Source organism: Meles meles, chromosome 1 (assembly GCF_922984935.1).
Source record: "Meles meles chromosome 1, mMelMel3.1 paternal haplotype, whole genome shotgun sequence".
NCBI classification, from domain to species: Eukaryota; Metazoa; Chordata; class Mammalia; order Carnivora; family Mustelidae; genus Meles; species Meles meles.
In genome coordinates, this window is record NC_060066.1 from 132,989,031 (window position 1) to 133,007,240 (window position 18,210).

At 32.1% G+C, this 18,210-nt stretch overlaps 1 protein-coding gene across 1 annotated transcript in view; it reads left to right on the forward strand.

The window, feature by feature from the left end:
• Positions 1–18,210, forward strand: part of DPYD (dihydropyrimidine dehydrogenase) — an 868,613-nt gene that overhangs the window by 107,514 nt on the left and 742,889 nt on the right. Inside the window, exon 3 of the mRNA XM_046016334.1 lies at positions 6,411–6,493. Within this exon, the coding sequence (XP_045872290.1) occupies positions 6,411–6,493 (83 nt within the window). The remainder of the gene's footprint in view (positions 1–6,410; positions 6,494–18,210) is intronic.

Sequence of the window (18,210 nt, forward strand, 5' to 3'; positions counted from 1 at the left end):
GTTTAAAATTATGAAGAGGAGGGAGGTCATGAAGGATTTCAGGGTCAAAAGACAAAACAAACTATTTTTTCTTTATGTTCTCAATTCACTGCATAGAAAAGGAGGCAAATGCATTTGTTTTAATAGTATCTACATCTGTGTGAGATCCCAAAAACATGTATGTTTGAAAATATTAATCTGAAAAAATAAAAATTTCTTTAAGAATTGTGTTTTTTAAAAGGTTATCTATACTTGGATTTTGCTGTAATATGAACTTTTCCAAAAACTGAAAACTATTCCAAAAGAAATAATAAAAGCTTATTTTTTTACTTTTGTTTATTGTATTTATTACACAGCTTTTCCCAGGGGACTTCAGACATGGATATTGGGATGCCAAGAGGCTTTTGTGGACTTCGTCTGTGTTTGCTTTTGATTCTAAGCTACTGTCACACTGTTGTAGCGGGCTGCCTTAAATATTTGTTATCTGTGACTTTCTTTTGCCATGAGCATTATTGCTCTAGTCTAGGGAGTAACATTAAATGGCTAAACTGAGATCTTAAAATTCTCTCTTAATTACAGTAGTGCAATTAGCAGGCCCTTCCATCAGTTTTAACAATTAAATCTCACATTTCCTATAGCACTGTGGGTCTTAAAGACAGTACCCTAATTCAATATACTTGTTTTTAAATAAAGAGATTCAGAAACAGTGTTTGATTTTGTTAATCCCTGTTGGTAAATGCAAAGTGTAGAAGATTTTGAACCATACAAAACAAATATATCCTGTCAGGGGACAGATTTATTTCTATGAAATGACTCCATTTAGCAAAAACGTGTGTGTGTGTGTGTGTGTGTGTGTGTGTGTCTATATATTTAAAATTAGAGATTTATTACCAATATGCCCATAGCCATTAAATAGAAATATCTATTCTCACATCTGATTTAGAAACCATCTGTGAGAAGCATCAAATAAAGGTAGGTGCTGTTTTCCATATCTAAAATCAAGTAGTAAATTTTGAAAAAAAGAAGGGTTATGAAACCTTCTGCTTTAAGATTTAAACATGTCTCTTAGCAGTAATTCATCTAAATTGTTAGAGTTGGCAAACCTAGTTGCAGAGGAAAGTAAGTAAAATTATATGACGAAAGAGAAAATATGCATTGTTTTCTATTAATGGATGAACTGGAGGGGTGAAGGAAATTAGAATCAGAAATCTTGAATTCGAGTATCGACTTTACAGAATACAATAGTCACATGCTTGGAGTGCATTTTAAGTGAAAACAATTTGAATTACATGGGAATAATCTCAGTCAATGAGCATTTGTTTTTCTTTTTGAAATATTTTTAAGCTTTTAATTAATTTTCAACGATATATTCCTGTCCTATGTTTAAAATATCATTAGTAAACCAAATAAAAAGAAATTGGCTAAATAAATAACAGCACATCGAAGCACTGGAATATTACACAACTTTAAAAATTGTATTGTGAGATGTGTTTAGAATTATGGATAGATACTATTCATATATTAAGTTTAATTATATGAAGGTTAAAAATAGTGCATTCCAAATACCGTATAACTAGTAGTTGTGCTTGGGTCTTTTAGGTAGTCATTTACTCCAAAAGGCATTATTTGAGTAGCAGTTGTTAACAGTAAGCTATGTTGTAGGTTGCATGTAGCAAATGGATGTAACTGAATTTATCACATGACTTTATTTTTTTATTACTCTGTGTACGTTGTAAAAGTAAAGAAAACTGATGATTAGAAACTTCCTGGATAATTTGAAATAAATGAAACTTTCATGAACTCACTGTCAGACAATTAGAGGAGGAAAAATCTTAATAAAGTGCATATTTAATAGAAATTTTAAGAAATACTGAAACGATCCTGTTTTACCTTCAATTTCTTTTATTGTTAGCGTTTATTTTATTGTAATGTATTAAGAAAGCAGCATAGTCAACATAAAATGTAGAGATATTTCCAAAAACTTTAAAAATTTCATTTGTTTCTGAATTATTTTGAAATCAAAAGAAAAATAAAGCCACAACTGAAACTTTGAAAAACATTGGCAATTGTAATTTTAGAGAAGTGCCCTTGTTTATTCAACATTCTCTGGTAATCCGAATTACTTATTTCATTTCAAATAAGGGTAAGTTAGACTTTGTTATAGGAATTGGTTGTTTCATACAGAATTTTAATAAACAATAAAATGTTATTCTATGATTATTAGTTGATAGCTAATATTTACTGTGTTGGATACTTTGAACTTCTTTATATGCATTTTTACATTCTAATTATAGTGATATGTGATTGCATTATGATTTCCAAACCAGAATTCAAATTCTCTCCTAAAAAATTTTTTTGCATTGTAATTACACATGGAAAAATAGAATGTTAGTATTCAGTTCCATGAATTTTCACAAAATGAATTAAACAGTGCTGTAGAAGACTCTCTTGTGTCTCCTGTAGTCACTATTTTTTTTAAAGATTTTATTTATTTATTTGACAGAGATCACAAATAGGCAGAGAGGCAGGCAGAGAGAGAAAGGAGGGCAAGCAGGCTCCCTGCTGAGCAGAGAGCCCAATGTGGGGCTCAGTTCCAAGACCCCGAGATCATGACCTGAGCCGAAGGCAGAGGCTTTAACCCACTGAGCCACCCAGGTGCCCCTGTAGTCACTATTTTGATTAGCTTTGCCTATTTTTACAATAACTTCACGGAGATGTATTTCCATACCATAGAGTTCACTTTTATGTATATTCACATATTTTCATATGTTCATATTCACATATTTTTAGTATATTCACAGAATTGTGCATCTATCACCACTAATTCCAGAACACTTTTATCTCCCCCAAAAGAAACCTCATTATATTAGCACTCATTCCCTCACTTTCTTCAGTCTTTGGCAGCCACTGATCTCCTTACTGTCTCTGTGGATGTGCCTGTACTAGATGTTTTTATAGAAATGGAATTATACAGGGACACCGGGGTGGCTCAGTGGGTTAAAGCCTCTGCCTTTGGCTCAGGTCATGATCTCGGGGTCTTGGAACTGAGCCCCACATTGGGCTCTCTGCTCAGCAGGGAGCCTGCTTCCTCCTCTCTCTCTGCATACCTCTCTGCCTACTTGTGATCTCTGTCTGTCAAATAAATAAATAAAATCTTTAAAAAAAGAAAAAAAAAGAAATGGAATTATACAGTGTGGCCTTTTGTATCTGGCTTTTTCACTTAGCATATTTTTAAGTCTCATCTATGTTGTAGTATATGTCAGAACTTCCTTTTTATTGTGAAATAATATTGTACATCATTATACTGTATTTATCATTTTATCAACTTTTTGAGTTTTGGATTTTTTTCTATTTTTTGTCTGTTATAAATAACGATGCTATGGACCTTTGTATACAAATATGTATATGTAGATGTATGTTGCCTTTCATTTCCATTCTTATACCAATATCACAATGTTTGGATTACTTTAGTTTTAGTGTCAGTTTTGAAGTCAGGAATTCCTTTATGAGTCTTTCAACTTTGCACTTCTGTTTTTAAGAATTTTTTGACTATTCTGGTCCCTTGTGTTTTTGTATGAATCTTAAGATCAGCTCGTCAAAATCTGCAACAATATGTCAGCTGGGATTTTAACAGGAATTGCACTGAATCTTTAGATTACTTGAGGGCATAGCACCATCTTAACAATCTTAAGTCTTATAATCCATGAACATTGGATGTCTTTCCATTTATTTTTGTCTTCTTTAATTTTTTTCTTAATGTGTTGTGCTTTTCAGTGCACAAGTCATATGCTTCTTTGTTTAATTTATTCAGAAACATTTATTCTTTTTTATTCTCATATAAATGGATTTTTTTTTCATTTTTGGGTTTATCTTTGTAAATTTACCTGTTTTGAACTTTGTATAAGTGGAATAATTTTGTTATGTGTTCTTTCTCTTTTGTGTGTCACATCTTTTGCTCAATATTATGTATGTGAAATGTATCCATGCACTCCATGTTGTTGTAGTATGCTCATTCTTATTGCTGTATAGTTTACCATTGTATTACTATATAATGATCTATTTATATATTCCAACTTAATGTACATTTGACTTATTTCAGGTTTTGGCTATCTTGAATAATGTTACTAGTAACATTTTTGTACATGAATTTAGGTGAACATTTTATAAATCTGTTCTATGTATATTCCTAGGCATGAGTTCAGCTTTTGAAAGTACTTCAAAAAGTTTTACAAAGTGATTGTAACATTTTACAGTTCCAGTGGCAGTGCTTCACTTGCTTTCTATACTAAAAAAGCAGTTTGTATGATCTATATTTTAGTCATTTTCACAGTGTGTAATGATAATTCCATTGATGTTGAACATGTTTGTTTGTTTTTCATTAGTAATTTTGGACATTCTTTTGTATAGGGTGTTTATATAAGTCTTTTGCCCTATTTTTTATTGAACTATTTGTCTTTTTTATATTTATTTGTAGGAGTTCTTTATTTATTATAGGTATAAGTATTTAAAATAGTGTTAAACTGGCTTAAGTATAGAAAATTGATTACTGGTTCATAATGGACTCTAGAAAGAGATCACATATATACTGTGACTTACTTTATGGAAAAGATTAATTACAGTGGGGGAATGATGGTACTTTCAATAATTAGTATTAATTTAATTACCTATATGGTGTGATTTCCTATCTCACATCATATACAGATATCAGTACCAGAGAACTGAACATCTAAATGTGAAATGTAAAATAATAATGTTTTATAAAAAATACAGGAAAATATTCATAGCCTTGAAGAAGTCAAGTATTTCTTTAAAAGGCAATAACTATTAACCACAAATTTAAGTAATAATAAATTTGACCTCATTAAAAATAAATTTTCTTTGTGAAAAGACGCTATTAAAAAAGTGAAAAGATAAGACATATAGCAGAGGGAGATATTTGCAGTTTAAATATCCAAAATAGGACTGTTATTCAGAATTCAAATTGTTTTAGATACCTTTGGTGACTGTAAAAACATGTTAATGTATTAAAAATCTCTGGTCTAATTTGGCTGCTTTAAAAAAAAAGACAAGATAAAAATAGTGGTCTATATATTTCAGTAGATTTTAAATAAGTTAATTCTTATAAATTAGAAATTATTAATCTAAATTCTGTAATTTTCTAAAAAGTTTTTTAGTTAAAATTTAAAATGGAAAATTTAAAGTTTTAGCTTGTTAAATTAGCTAAAAGCTGAATCTAATTATTTTATTACCTAAATAACCCTAAATTCTATATAAAATCTAATATGCCAAAAGATTCATGGATACATTTTTAGTTTAAAACTTAATTCTATACTATGTTATGTTCTCAGAACTTATTTGGGTCATGTAACATTTAGTTATATATATAAAAATGTAGTTAAGATTGTAATAAAAAATAAACAAGATGGGATTGGGAGGGAGACAAACCATAAATGACTCTTAATCTCACAAAACAAACTGGGGGTTGCTGGGGGGAGGTGGGATTGGGAGAGGGGGAGCGGGCTATGGACATTGGGGAGGGGAGGCGAACCATAAGAGACTGTGGACTCTGAAAAACAACCTGAGGGTTTTGAAGGGTCAGGGGTGGGAGGTTGGGGGAACAGGTGGTGGGTGATGGGGAGGGCACGTTTTGCATGGAGCACTGGGTGTTGTGCAAAAAGAATGAATACTGTTACGCTGAAAAAAAAAATATTATTAGTATATTAAAAAAAAATAAAATAAAATAAACAATAAAAATTGTTAGAAAATTCAGTCCAATAATGCTGAGAACCTGATATGATGTCACTTAATTTTAAAGAATTGAACTTATTTATTTTTAAACATATCTATGTATAAAATATATATTTATTTTTAAACATATCTGTATACATGTATTTATAAGTATCATATATACAATTGTTATTTAAAGATCTCACTCTAAAATTTTGGTTACAAATGTTGGAACTTTTATAATTATATCTGGGCTGTATCTTTCCATGTCAGTAATTGCTAATTTTTTAAGAACTAGTTATTTATCCTATATAGTTTGTCATGATTTCAAACTTACTTTTATTGACTTTCTCTTTTGAATTCAAACTGGTTTTGATATGCTTGAGATCATTTTAGAGAACTAATTTTTAAACCTCAAAGCTTTAGGAGTTGTACTGATTTTATGTAAAATTAACTTATTCTATTTACCCCATTTTGAAAAATTGATAAAAAGACTTCTGTGATAGCTGTATCATAAGACATTTTTATTTTGTTATTGTTGAATTCACACTGTCAATTTTAATGAATCCCACCCAATTAAAGTGGTGTGCATATTTTTCATGAGTCCATAATCAATATAATCAAGTATATTTTTACATAATTGCATAGATATAATTTTATCTCAGGATGTTGGAGGATTAATGTGTTTTTTTAATATGTTGCAGAAATGCGAGAAGCTGGAGAATAATTTTGATGACATCAAGCACACGACTCTTGGTGAGCGAGGAGCTCTCCGAGAAGCAATGAGGTAAGTCTGGGTCACCATAGCAACAGTCACAGATGTGGTAAAGAAAAAGTCATTCTTCATTATTGGGGGAACAAATGAGTTCATTGCCACCATTCAGCTCTGTTCTCTAAGGTATTAATTTGTCAGTGGAGAGACTTCCCTTGAGGCTGTACTTTGGTTTTGAAGCTGCATAAATGTTAAGCCTCAGTGCACAGTAAAAAATGTAAATGTTTAATTTGTTACTTAAAATGCTTAAGGGGTGTCTTGTTTTATATTTATACTAAACTGTGTGATTGAATGGAAATATTGTTCATCTAAATTCTGCCTGAATATAAAAAAAATAAACAGTACAATGGTGGTTAAACTGAGTAGCATTTTCTCCTAATTAATATTTAATTTAAAAAGAGGTACTTAAAATTTCATATTCTATTAGATTTTATAGGATTATATCATAGTGTCTTTAAACTGAGTTACATTTTCACACTTTTATAAAGCATATGGATTAACTTTTTTCAAATATAGTGAGCTTGTTTTTTTTTCTTTTTTCACTTTTTAACATTACTATTCTAAATATTTCTCTGAAATCTTCCCAAACTTGATACTTTTTAAAGAACTTTTAGGAAGCTGTCTTTAAATCCATCTTTTACTAGACATTAAATATGTGTAAGGAATAAAACTCATCATCCTTAGAGCTAGAAAACAACAAATGAGATTAATCTTAAAAGTTCTGAGCTGAACATTTCAGTGAGATAATTTCTGTTATATTTGTATAGAAATAGTGTATTTACTTCTATTTAGTCTGAGAAACTATAATTGATTTTTAAAATATATCTCCTCCTATAAATTTTTTTTTTTAGGATCTTAAAGTTAAAAATAATTTAAAAACAAGAGAAAGTATAAACCTATGAGGCTTCCTAGAAGGGTAGCTTGGGTACAATTTTGTTATTGCTAGGACACAGTTACCATATACTTTAGTTTAGAAGCTGCTCTCATTTAGTAACCTTCCTTTTACCGTGCAAGCAGCAGGGGAAAGTAATTAAATTTAATAGAAGCTGCCCTCATTTTGAAGCCACTTCTATTTAAAACCACAGGGGGAGGTAATTAAATTTAATGGAAACAGTAGCTTCTACACAAAGATACATGGTACTTCTGTATAGATGATTATGATGTCACAAAAAGAGGAATAATATATTACTAGTACTGAGAAATTACCAGCTGGAGCAAGTGAGCCTATTTTATTGTTAATGTCTTTACTAATAAAAAAAGAGGGAAAAATAGAACTGAGTATACAATAGAGAATTTGCACCTATAAAATGCAATCAGACATTCACAGAAGTTTTTGAAAAATAGTAATAAATTAAAAATAAGGTATAAAATAGATTGTGAAAAAAAGCCAATGTAGAAATTATGAATGAACTCCTGTTTTTCAACATAGTCTTTATCCTGTATCTAAAACTACCACAGTTAAAAGTTGAAGACATCGTTTTTGTACATGCTTGTTACAAAGATTTTGAATATATTAAGTGTCCACCACAATATTTATCTAGGAAACTACAGTTACTCTCTGCATCTTTTTATATGTATGCAGTTTGAAGTAAACACATAGGCACACAGGAAGACAAAGAGAATGCCAGCTCTGAAGCTCTGAATAAAAGAGGTGAAGCCCTAAAATATAGAAGGAATTACAGAGGGGCAATGTGAATGAAATGGATGTGACCGAGGGAAATATAATGAACAAGGAAGGCACATGTAATTAGTATAGAAAATTGGTTAGCAAGGAAAACCGAACTGAGTTGTGGGAGAACTGTGTACAAAGAGATTATTCTGCCAAATTTTATAATACTTCCATTTTAGAAAATGCCAGGATAATCTGCTTTTTAAAAAGTGGAGATGAACTAATAAGAAAAACTAGTATTACCTTGTTGGAGTAAGCTTTCAGTCACTCATGCTATCAGATAAAGCAGTATTCTAGATAATGTAAATCAGCTTTTAATTATATGGTTGTATAATGTACTTTGTTTACATAAGCTGCATTTTTTACACATACACACATATTCATAGTGTTTAGATTCACTAAACACGAATAATTCAGTAACCAAAGTATTCAACAATTTAGTATACTGTGGGCCTGCCACTTTTGTTTTTGCTTTTGTTTTTTGCCTTTAGGAAATGTAGCAGGAGCTCATTCTTTTATATGTAAGATTATAGAAGCATGGGGGAAAAGTCGTGATGCTCTGTGACTAAGAATAAGAGGAGAATGCATAAAGGGCAAAAATTAGTTGTTCTCTCATCTGTGATCAATTTTTGCCTTACATGAAGGGTGTCTGGATCACAGAAAACTATGGAGAGGGTGATAAATTGGATGTAGGCCTTACAAGATGGCCAGTTTTACAGGTAGAGGGGATAGAGTTGAGCATCATAGATGCGTGCAGGTGCAAGGTGTACATCAGGAACAGTTAGTAGCTGATGTAAAGCAAAATTTTTCAAGCTCTTTTGAACATACGTTTCCCTACAAAACTCACATAGGCAGAATGTTTGAATCGGTAACATCTCTCCTTATAGGTCAAGAATCCTTGGGTGGAAATGAAGCAGCGTGAAGTTGGCAAAGGTGATGGGAGCAATTCAGAATCTCAGGGTGCAAGAAGGGGCAGTGGGAGACAGCTATGAATAATTTGCTGAAATCCTCAGCGTTGGGGCTGTTCTTAGAAGGATGGCTGGAAATGTGTTCCTTACTATATTCTGGAGGCCAGTTACCTAGAATCTAGCTTGCTGTGATAAAGAATATAAATTATTTCAAGAAGTCATGTTTTTATGGAAGGGGATGACAGAACTAAATATAAAAATTAGAATTTTGTAGAATTCTAATGGAGAAGAAGCTACAAGGCAGGCATAGGTAACAGTCTTTCATTTATTTAATAAATGTTTATTGGGTTTTTGTAATATACCAGATGACAAGAATAAGAAGTGAGTAAGAGACAATTCCTGCCCTCAAGTAGCTAATAGTCGAGTGGAGGAGACATATAAAAATCAAATACTTGATGTAAAGACTCAAAGCCCCAGTCTTGAGTCCTTTCTTTGGTTCTCCAAATTCCATGTTAGCTTTGGTCTGGGTCCATGACATGGCCTAGCTCAGCTATGGGAACATTCTCTTCTCTCGGAAGCTTAGCCTCTGCAGCAGCCGGTGGGTGGCTCCGGACACCTGCAGTGATGTTCTTGTCTTGAGTGTGTCTAGCCTGGAGAAGCTAGAACAGAAGAGGAAGAATCTGAAGATTGACATTTTTTGAGTGCTGTGTTTGGGCACTGTCACCAAGTTAGATATCCCTTCCTGTTTATTAAAGGTCTACCATTTTTTATGAACTTAGAACAGGAAAGAGGATTCTATTCTAGCTCGGTTCTCTGCCATCTCATCCAATCTCTCTTCATAGCCAGTCTTTGCCGTGAAGTCTTGAATGTGTTCTTTTCTCAGTATCCCAGCTCATGAATCATTTTAGGCCCCACCCATGCTTCCCTCTTATTCCAGATATGAGGACCTGTAGCCAGAATCTTAAACACAAGAGGCTACAACCTACTCTGGAATATACTGGCTAAAAAAGACCCAGATACCTGATCAGGTTTTAGCTAACCCTAGAATGGAAAAAAAAAAAAAATTAAAAGTTTGTGTTTGCAGCAGAATAGAGGGTGCAGTGGAGGGGATGAGAGAGCTAGAGAAATCTGTGACCTCACTCGGATAAAGGTGGAAGGGTGTAGAGGTCAACAGAGCAGGGGCATATTTTTGAGAAATATAGAAATATTTAGAATGTAGATCTGATGAAACTTTGGCTTAGCCTCAGTAAATCATAACTCTGATTTAATCTGTGCTACTCTGTTTAAAACCTTTTAAAGTATCCTTACCCTTTTTGAACAAATTATAGCTTATTTGTGTGCCCAACTTGAAAGTAAATTCCGTAAGACTAGGAAGATTGCTATTTTGCCCTTGTTTGTATTCTTAGGCTCATCATAGTATTAGCATATAATAGTGCTCAATAATTATTTGTTGAATTCTTGATAAAGATAAAGATAAGAAGGAGAATCACTAAGGGCAAGTCAAATGTTTTTATTTTGAATATTTGGATGTACATTAATATATATATATAGAGAGAGAAAAGAGGATTAAAGAAGAGTATCTTGGTTTTCAGATTAATTTGAGATGGCTACGGCAAACTCATGTGTAAATTTGCGATAAGCAGAGAAAGAATAGAATTCTACAACTCAAGAAAAATACTGGTGGTTGATGTGCACATTTGGGACTTGTTAAGTATCTTGATTCTTGTAGCCATAGGAAAGGATATGATTTCCAAGAATAGGACATCAAATCAGACAGGAGGAGAGTCTAACCAGATGCCTAAGAAATTATTGGGCTTAGGAAAATGTGTGTCACAAAGAAACATATTTTGAGATTTAAAAATTATAAATAACTTTCTCCAGCAGAGTAAGTTGGAACTGTCAAATGGTGTGCCTAAGAAAAAAAGGGTGGGCGGCATTTCTGGCCAGTGTTCTGTGGCTCCTGGAGATATCTAGAGCAGTGTTGCACAGTAGAACTTCCTGTGAACTGGAGTAGAATGGTCTTTAGTAGAAATGTTCTATGTCTGTGTTTTTTTTAGCATGATTGCCCCTGGCCTCCCATGGCTACTAGGCACCTGAATTATGGCTACTGTAACTGAAGAACTGAATATTTAATTTTATTTAACTTTTATTGATCTTAATGTAAATAGCTGTATGCGGTTAGAGGCTGTGGTTTGGACAGCACCCTGCACGGATATGTTTGAGTTGCTAACCTGATGTTCGTCCCTCTCTCACTGATGGGTGTCTCATCAGTGGAGTGAGTGGCCAGGGTAAGGCCAAAACCATGTTCACACACATCACACATATACATCACACACTGGCTCTCTCAAAAAATGAAGGGTACAGGATAGATTCATTACATGGTAATGGTTGTAAAACCAAAATTAACAACAATGACATGATATGGAGGAGGTAAGTGACTATTATTCTTTAAGAGTATTAACAACAAGAACACTCTAGGAATTAATAAAATAATTTAGTAATGTGGTCAGACTTAAGATAAAGATGAAAATTTATGAGGTTTTCTATGGATTACCCATAACCAGTTAGTGGTTACAATGCACGATCCTGCAATTTTATTATATTATAAGGTACCCTGAATCATCCAGGACATGCTGAATCACTGAATAGGTGGTATAAGAGGTGGTTGTTTTGTTATTTGGCAAAAAAAAATCATTTTACATGTTCACCTCACAGGTGCTAAAGGATGTTTCATGTATATTAAAGAGCTAAATGAAATAAATGAAATAGCCAAAGTCTACTAGACATGGAAGTAACTTTTTTTTTTTTTTTGAGGTTTGGATGGGGAAAGAGATGATAAGCTAAAAAGTAGCTGAAGAAATCAGTAAGCTTTGACTGCATTAAAAAAGCTTCTGTATGTAGAAAGAAATCATGAAATTAAAAGACAACATCAGTGTACATTATTGCTGTGTGTTTAAAAGATTCAGAAAGATTAGGAGCTCAGTGGATAATTGGCAAAGTATGATTAAGAAATCTTTGAAAATATTCAACTGTAACAGCCAACAAAATATAAGTTATGTAAAAAATGTACTAATTTCTTGATTACTGACATTACTGCAGTTCAGGGGGGAGATTTTTGAGTCCTAGCACTGGAATGGCAAGACAGCCATTTCTCATTCTCAGAGCTCAAGAAGAGTGGAAATGATTGCTGCATTTAAGGAAAGGATTGCACCAATGAGTACGAAAGCCTTAAAACAAACATACCCTTTCCACATTAATTTAACTTCCTGAAATAGATTATACAGAAGACTTAGAAATTATGGAAAATCTGAGTCTGTTTCTCAAATTATTAGACCAAAACAGCAAACAAATTGAATAGAACCTAGTAATATACTATTAAGGAGACAAGGAGATGAGTATTATATATGTAATACATATGACTTATATTTTTATATACATGCATATAATTTTATATTTATATATAGATATATAAAGTTAAATATATTTATAAAATATAGATTTAACATGTTTTATATTTAACATGTTAATATATTTATAAAATATATATTTACATATCTTATACACACAATGGTAAATTGTGGCATATTTAAATCTATCTGGATATTAAAATGATCTTTACCCCAGTGTTTTTAGTAACACAGGAATCCTCATGTTAAAATGTTCACTGAAAAGTGCCAGGAAACAAAATTGCATGTAGAACATTATCTCCACTGAATATAAAGAATGCAGAGGAAGAAGATGAGATTAAAATGTAGTAAAATAGCTATTATATTTAGGTGATGGGCGAACAGATACTTTTTTCAGGCTTATAATTTTCTGTTCTAAATTTTCTATAATGGAAGCATATTATGAATGATTTGAAAAATAATGAAGTAAGAAATGGAGAAATGGAAAGAATAAAATATGAATACTAGGATAAGTAGTAAAAATCAGATTTTAGTCTCCAACTGTGATTTTAGGTAAATTAATCTTTTTTAGCCTTACTTTTTTATAAAATAGGATTAAAAACTTAATAGGATTGATATGAAAAACAACAATAATGTAGGAGAGGATGCTTTGTAATTTATGAAACATTAATAAAATGAAGGTATAAAGTATTATCTTTGTATACATTATTTGCATTTAATGGTGTTATACTGATCATTTCTAAGAATTTACATATGTCATACATAATGGAATTGCCTGGAAAACTTCAGTGTAGCCTTAGAATGTAGAATACCAGAGGGAATATTTCTTGTCTAACTTATGCAGAGTTTCTATAATTCCATAGCTGTGTAGAAATATTGTACAGGATTTCTAAAAATGATGATATAAGAAAAAACATTTTAAAGATGGGAAAAACTGCATCTCTGGGTTAAATCTCTGTCTTTTGATGATACTAGGGAATTTAGAGGTAAAATTCACAACTTCTTTTCATCATATTTTTTCCTTATTGCTGCCAGTTCAACCTTCTTATCATGCCAAAGTGATTTGATTTCTGTATTATCATATTTTGCACCTGTCTTAGACCCTTTAATAAATTCTAAACATCGAGGGTAAAATGTGGAACCTTTTTAACATTGTGTCTCTCTGTCCCCCTTACAGTTCCAGAGGCAATAGTGGGACATGTTTAGCCCATATGTGAAATTGGAAGGTAATTCAGTTGAATAACTTGAGAAGAGGGAGTGTCAAATTCTGAAAAAGGAATGATATTATAGTTCATTAAGAAGAAGCAGTAAAAATATGGTATGAAGTTTTTAGATAAAGACTTAATACATAAAAATAGAGATTGGTCAGATTTATGGTTATACCTCTATGGCAAGAATATAAATTACATATTTGGAATATGAACATTGATAATAAGGGGTCAGTATTTTAATTGCAGAGCCAAACCTATTCAGTGAAACCATTTGTATTTAGATTTTTATTATTAGAGATGAACTTCCAGGACATACATGAAATTTATTCTGCCTTTTTGCTTGACTTCGTCACGTGTTAGGAATTCTGTCACTAGATGGTGATGTTGAGTTGCACAGTTTATGTTTCTATCTTTTTTTCTGGTGTGTGTAATAGTAATTGTAGGTGGGCCATAAACACAGCCGTTTATACAGAGTTAAACAAAGTGTAACTATATAAGCTTGGAAAATAGTTTTAAGAGATACAACCACATTCTAAATATTATTTAAGTCAAAAGGTTAACATTGCTTTAAAAAGTGTGCCTGTTTCTTTACTTCAGACTCATTAGACTTTGAGAGGTGAGAGACACACAAATAACAATCTAAACTTTTCATTAAAGACTTGGGTCTTAAGGAGAGATCCAGTGACATTTAAAAGAAGTATTTTCCAGTTTTTCTCTTCTAGACGTGTTAGTCTAAAAGGTACATCTTTAATTTCACTTCTCTGTTAATATCCAGTGGTAATGGGACTGTTTACCAACTGAACTAAGGGTTGTGTTACTCCTGGTACCTAGCTGCTTATTGTTACATTAATGTTTTATTTATATTAAGATTGCATCCCTTACTAAACATAATGGTTAAACTACACTGATACATCTTTAAGTAGTACCTCTACTTGAACTGCAGTGAAAACTGTTTCTATGAGTAGTTTTGTCTATCTGAATAAGATTTGAAGATAAGAATGCTAATATTATCCTACTTAATCTTATTTTTATAGATAAATTTGTATGTATACCTATATTATATATGTATAAATGGGTATGTTTGTATGTAAATATGTACTTTCTATCTCTGTCTAAATCTTCCCTTCCCAGTCAAGGAAATCTTACAGTATGACAGTATTTTGAATTTGGAGATTCCTGTGCTTTTTAGACATATCTCTTAGGATTACAAAGACTTATGTACAAGGGGGTTTAATGAAATTCTTTTATGACAGTAAAAAAGGAAAAGTGGAGGAGAAGACAACCTAAATATTTATGAATAGTGAGTTAGATAATTTTAAAAATGAATGTCAGGCATGAAAAAATTTGAAATGTCATTGAAGTAAAATATAAGGTGAGAAAGTACTAACAAAATACTTATAGCGGGGCGCCTGGGTGGCTCAGTGGTTTAAAGCCACTGCCTTCAGCCCAGGTCATGATTCCAGTGTCCTGGGATCGAGCCCCGCATCGGGCGCTCTGCTCAGCGGGGAGCTTGCTTCCTCCTCTCTCTCTGCCTCTCTGCCTGCTTGTGATTTCTCTCTGCCATATAAATAAATAAAATCTTTGGGAAAAAAAATACTTATAGCAACATCATCAGGTTTTTAAGTAGTATGGACAGTAAATACAATTTTTTCAAAATTCTGGATGTTGTTATATAATGTTATCAATGATTATAGATGACAACATCTGATACATATTTTTTGCTTTCAAATTTTAAAAAATAAACATAATCACAAATATCATGAATATGTGCATATTTGTGTTTGTTTTTTAACTATATGAAAAGTTTGACCTGTGAGATTAGATTCAGAAGCAATGTTTAGTTTTCTATTTCAATCAGATTTATTGATCCTTCATAATTACATTTCTCCAAGTCCTCTTTCACTAAAGGGATCAACAAGTATCTCTCTAGAAGGTAACCCTCCTCAACCAGGTCAGCAAATTATAAGAGTATCTTCTTGTTCTTCTATGCAGAGGAGACTATCTTGTCTTTATCATTTCTTACATAAAGAGGCACGTATTCCACCATGCCCAAAGTAGGTTCCTACATTTGGTCATCTAACATATGCAAGTGACAACCAAGCTGTGAATATCTTAAGATTTCGTGAAATCTAAACACAAAAGTATGTTATCACTTTTTCTAGATAGTGATGATATGACTACTCAACTAAAGTACTGGAACACAGCTTAGAAAATGTTGGTTAGGCATTAGGGAAATGATTAATTACTTAAAAATATATGAAATTAATTGAATTTCGTTATATATTCTGTGTAACTAAGTTTATGCAACTTGTGTAATGTGAGTATATGTATATATATATATACATAGACACATTTGACACACAAATGCATATGGGTACAAACAAACATACATTTGGTATCATCTATTTATAGTATAAATTATGAATGTTCCTTTCACTCACTCCAGAGGTGAATGAAAGCAAGATTTGTCATTTAATTTTTGATGGACCAAAGATATTTTAATTTTTTCACTATTCATGGGAAATAGGAAAAAAGTCCTGTATTAATTCTCAGTCATGTTTATTATTAAAATTAAATATATGCTTAGCATTAATACTTCTGAATTATTTATGGATTTGGTGGTGATTGATATATATGAATTTGAAACTATGTTGATTTACAAATCTTTTTCTCTACTTTGAATTTTAATTAGAACTTGAATGTGAGCAATATTGATCATATAGCTATCAATGATAATTTTTTTAAAACAATAGCACAAATAAAATCAGGCATAGGTTAATTAAATATTTATAAAATGCATTATCATGTTTATTCATCTAAATATTCATTCACTCATTTAACCTGGTACCTGCTATGTACTAGACACTATTTAAAAGGAGTATTTAAGGAAGAAAATCAAATTAAAATGGTAACTACCATTTTATAACAACTTTAGTAGCTTTAAATGATAGACCAGAAAAGAAAATATAAGTCATTGGTAAATTGGATGTTTATCTTTAAAACAACAAATTAGCAGCAGTATACATAAATAGAATTTAGCCATGCTAACAAAATTTCATTTTCCCCTTAGCTTAAGATTTTGTATTAAAGACTAGAAAGGAAGGGATACAGCTTTTGTTTTGCTACCAAAGAAAAGTGCAGAGCTAAGTCTTACTCTAGAATGCTTATCATTTTAGATACAGACTTTGAATGAGCAGCTAATAGCTAAAATTATTTAGGAGATAAAAATTGGTACTGTGAGGATTAGCTTTAATTTTAAGTATCCATAATTGAAGTGCCACATTATGATTTTAATGTTATGATAATCTTGTTAACAAGCTGTTGTGTATATACTATCATATTTTAATGTAGTTGCAAAGCTTAAGTAAACCATAAAGTAAATTGCTTTTTGAATCAGGCTTTTACAAGTGGAAAATTAGTGGTTTACATGTTTTGAATACATATTTTGTAATTATGCTTGGCATTTTCTACAACTTAAGAAGAATAATAGAATAGGTTTATAGATAATACATTATTGTTCATAATACATTGGCATATTTTGTTATTGCCCATTCTAATTAGCTTGGGTTTATTCCACATGTACTATAAAATAATAACTGATTCTGTTTCTTTTTCTGTAATAGTCTTCTCTTCTGGAAGATAGACATTGTAGTTTAGTTATGCTGTTTCTCATTTCTCATATATTAGCACATTGCTTTTAACAGAAAATTAATACTTTTCTTGTCTCGTATCTGTATAGGTTATTATGATATACACTGAATCACATCCATTGGGGGTGTTTCTGTTTATTTGTCTTTGGGGAAGGAAAAATGTGTCCAATGCTAATAATTGGTGAAGATAGCTAGTAAGTTAGATTCATTTTTTTCTGAATTTCTTGCTTCAGTTGACAAATACAAAGCATGGCAATTTGATAGTCTAAAACAGAAATAAACAAACTTCTGGGGTACCTGGGTGGCTAAGCCTGACTCTTGTTTTCAGCTTACATCATGATCTCAGGCACCTGGGATGGAGCCCTCCAAGGCAGGCTTTGTGCTCAGCGGGGAGTCTACTTGAGAATTCTCTCTCCCTCTCTCTCTCTGCCCCTACCCCCTGCTCTTGCTCTCCTTCTCTCAAATAAACAAAATGTTTTTTTAGAAGGAAGAAACAAACTTCTATATAAAAGTCCATATAGTAAATTCTTCCCTCTTTCTGGTTCATACAGTCTCTGTTGTAGTTATTCAGCTTTGCTGATGTAGTGCAAAACCAGCCACATAGACAATATGTGAACTAATATTCACTGCATTGGTGCGGTACATTGGTGCATTGCTGGTTGCGTTGGTATGGCTGTGTTCTAATAAAATGTTACAGAAACAGGAAGCCAGGTGGATTTATCCCATGGGTCATCACTTATTGACCTCTGGTTAAGAGCAGATTTGACATAAATCAATTAAAATAAATATCAGGGGTGCCAGGGTGGCTCAGTCAGTTAAGTGCCTGCCTTTGGCTTGGTTCATGGTCTCAGGGTCTCAGGATGGAGCCCTGCCCACCAGGGAGTCTG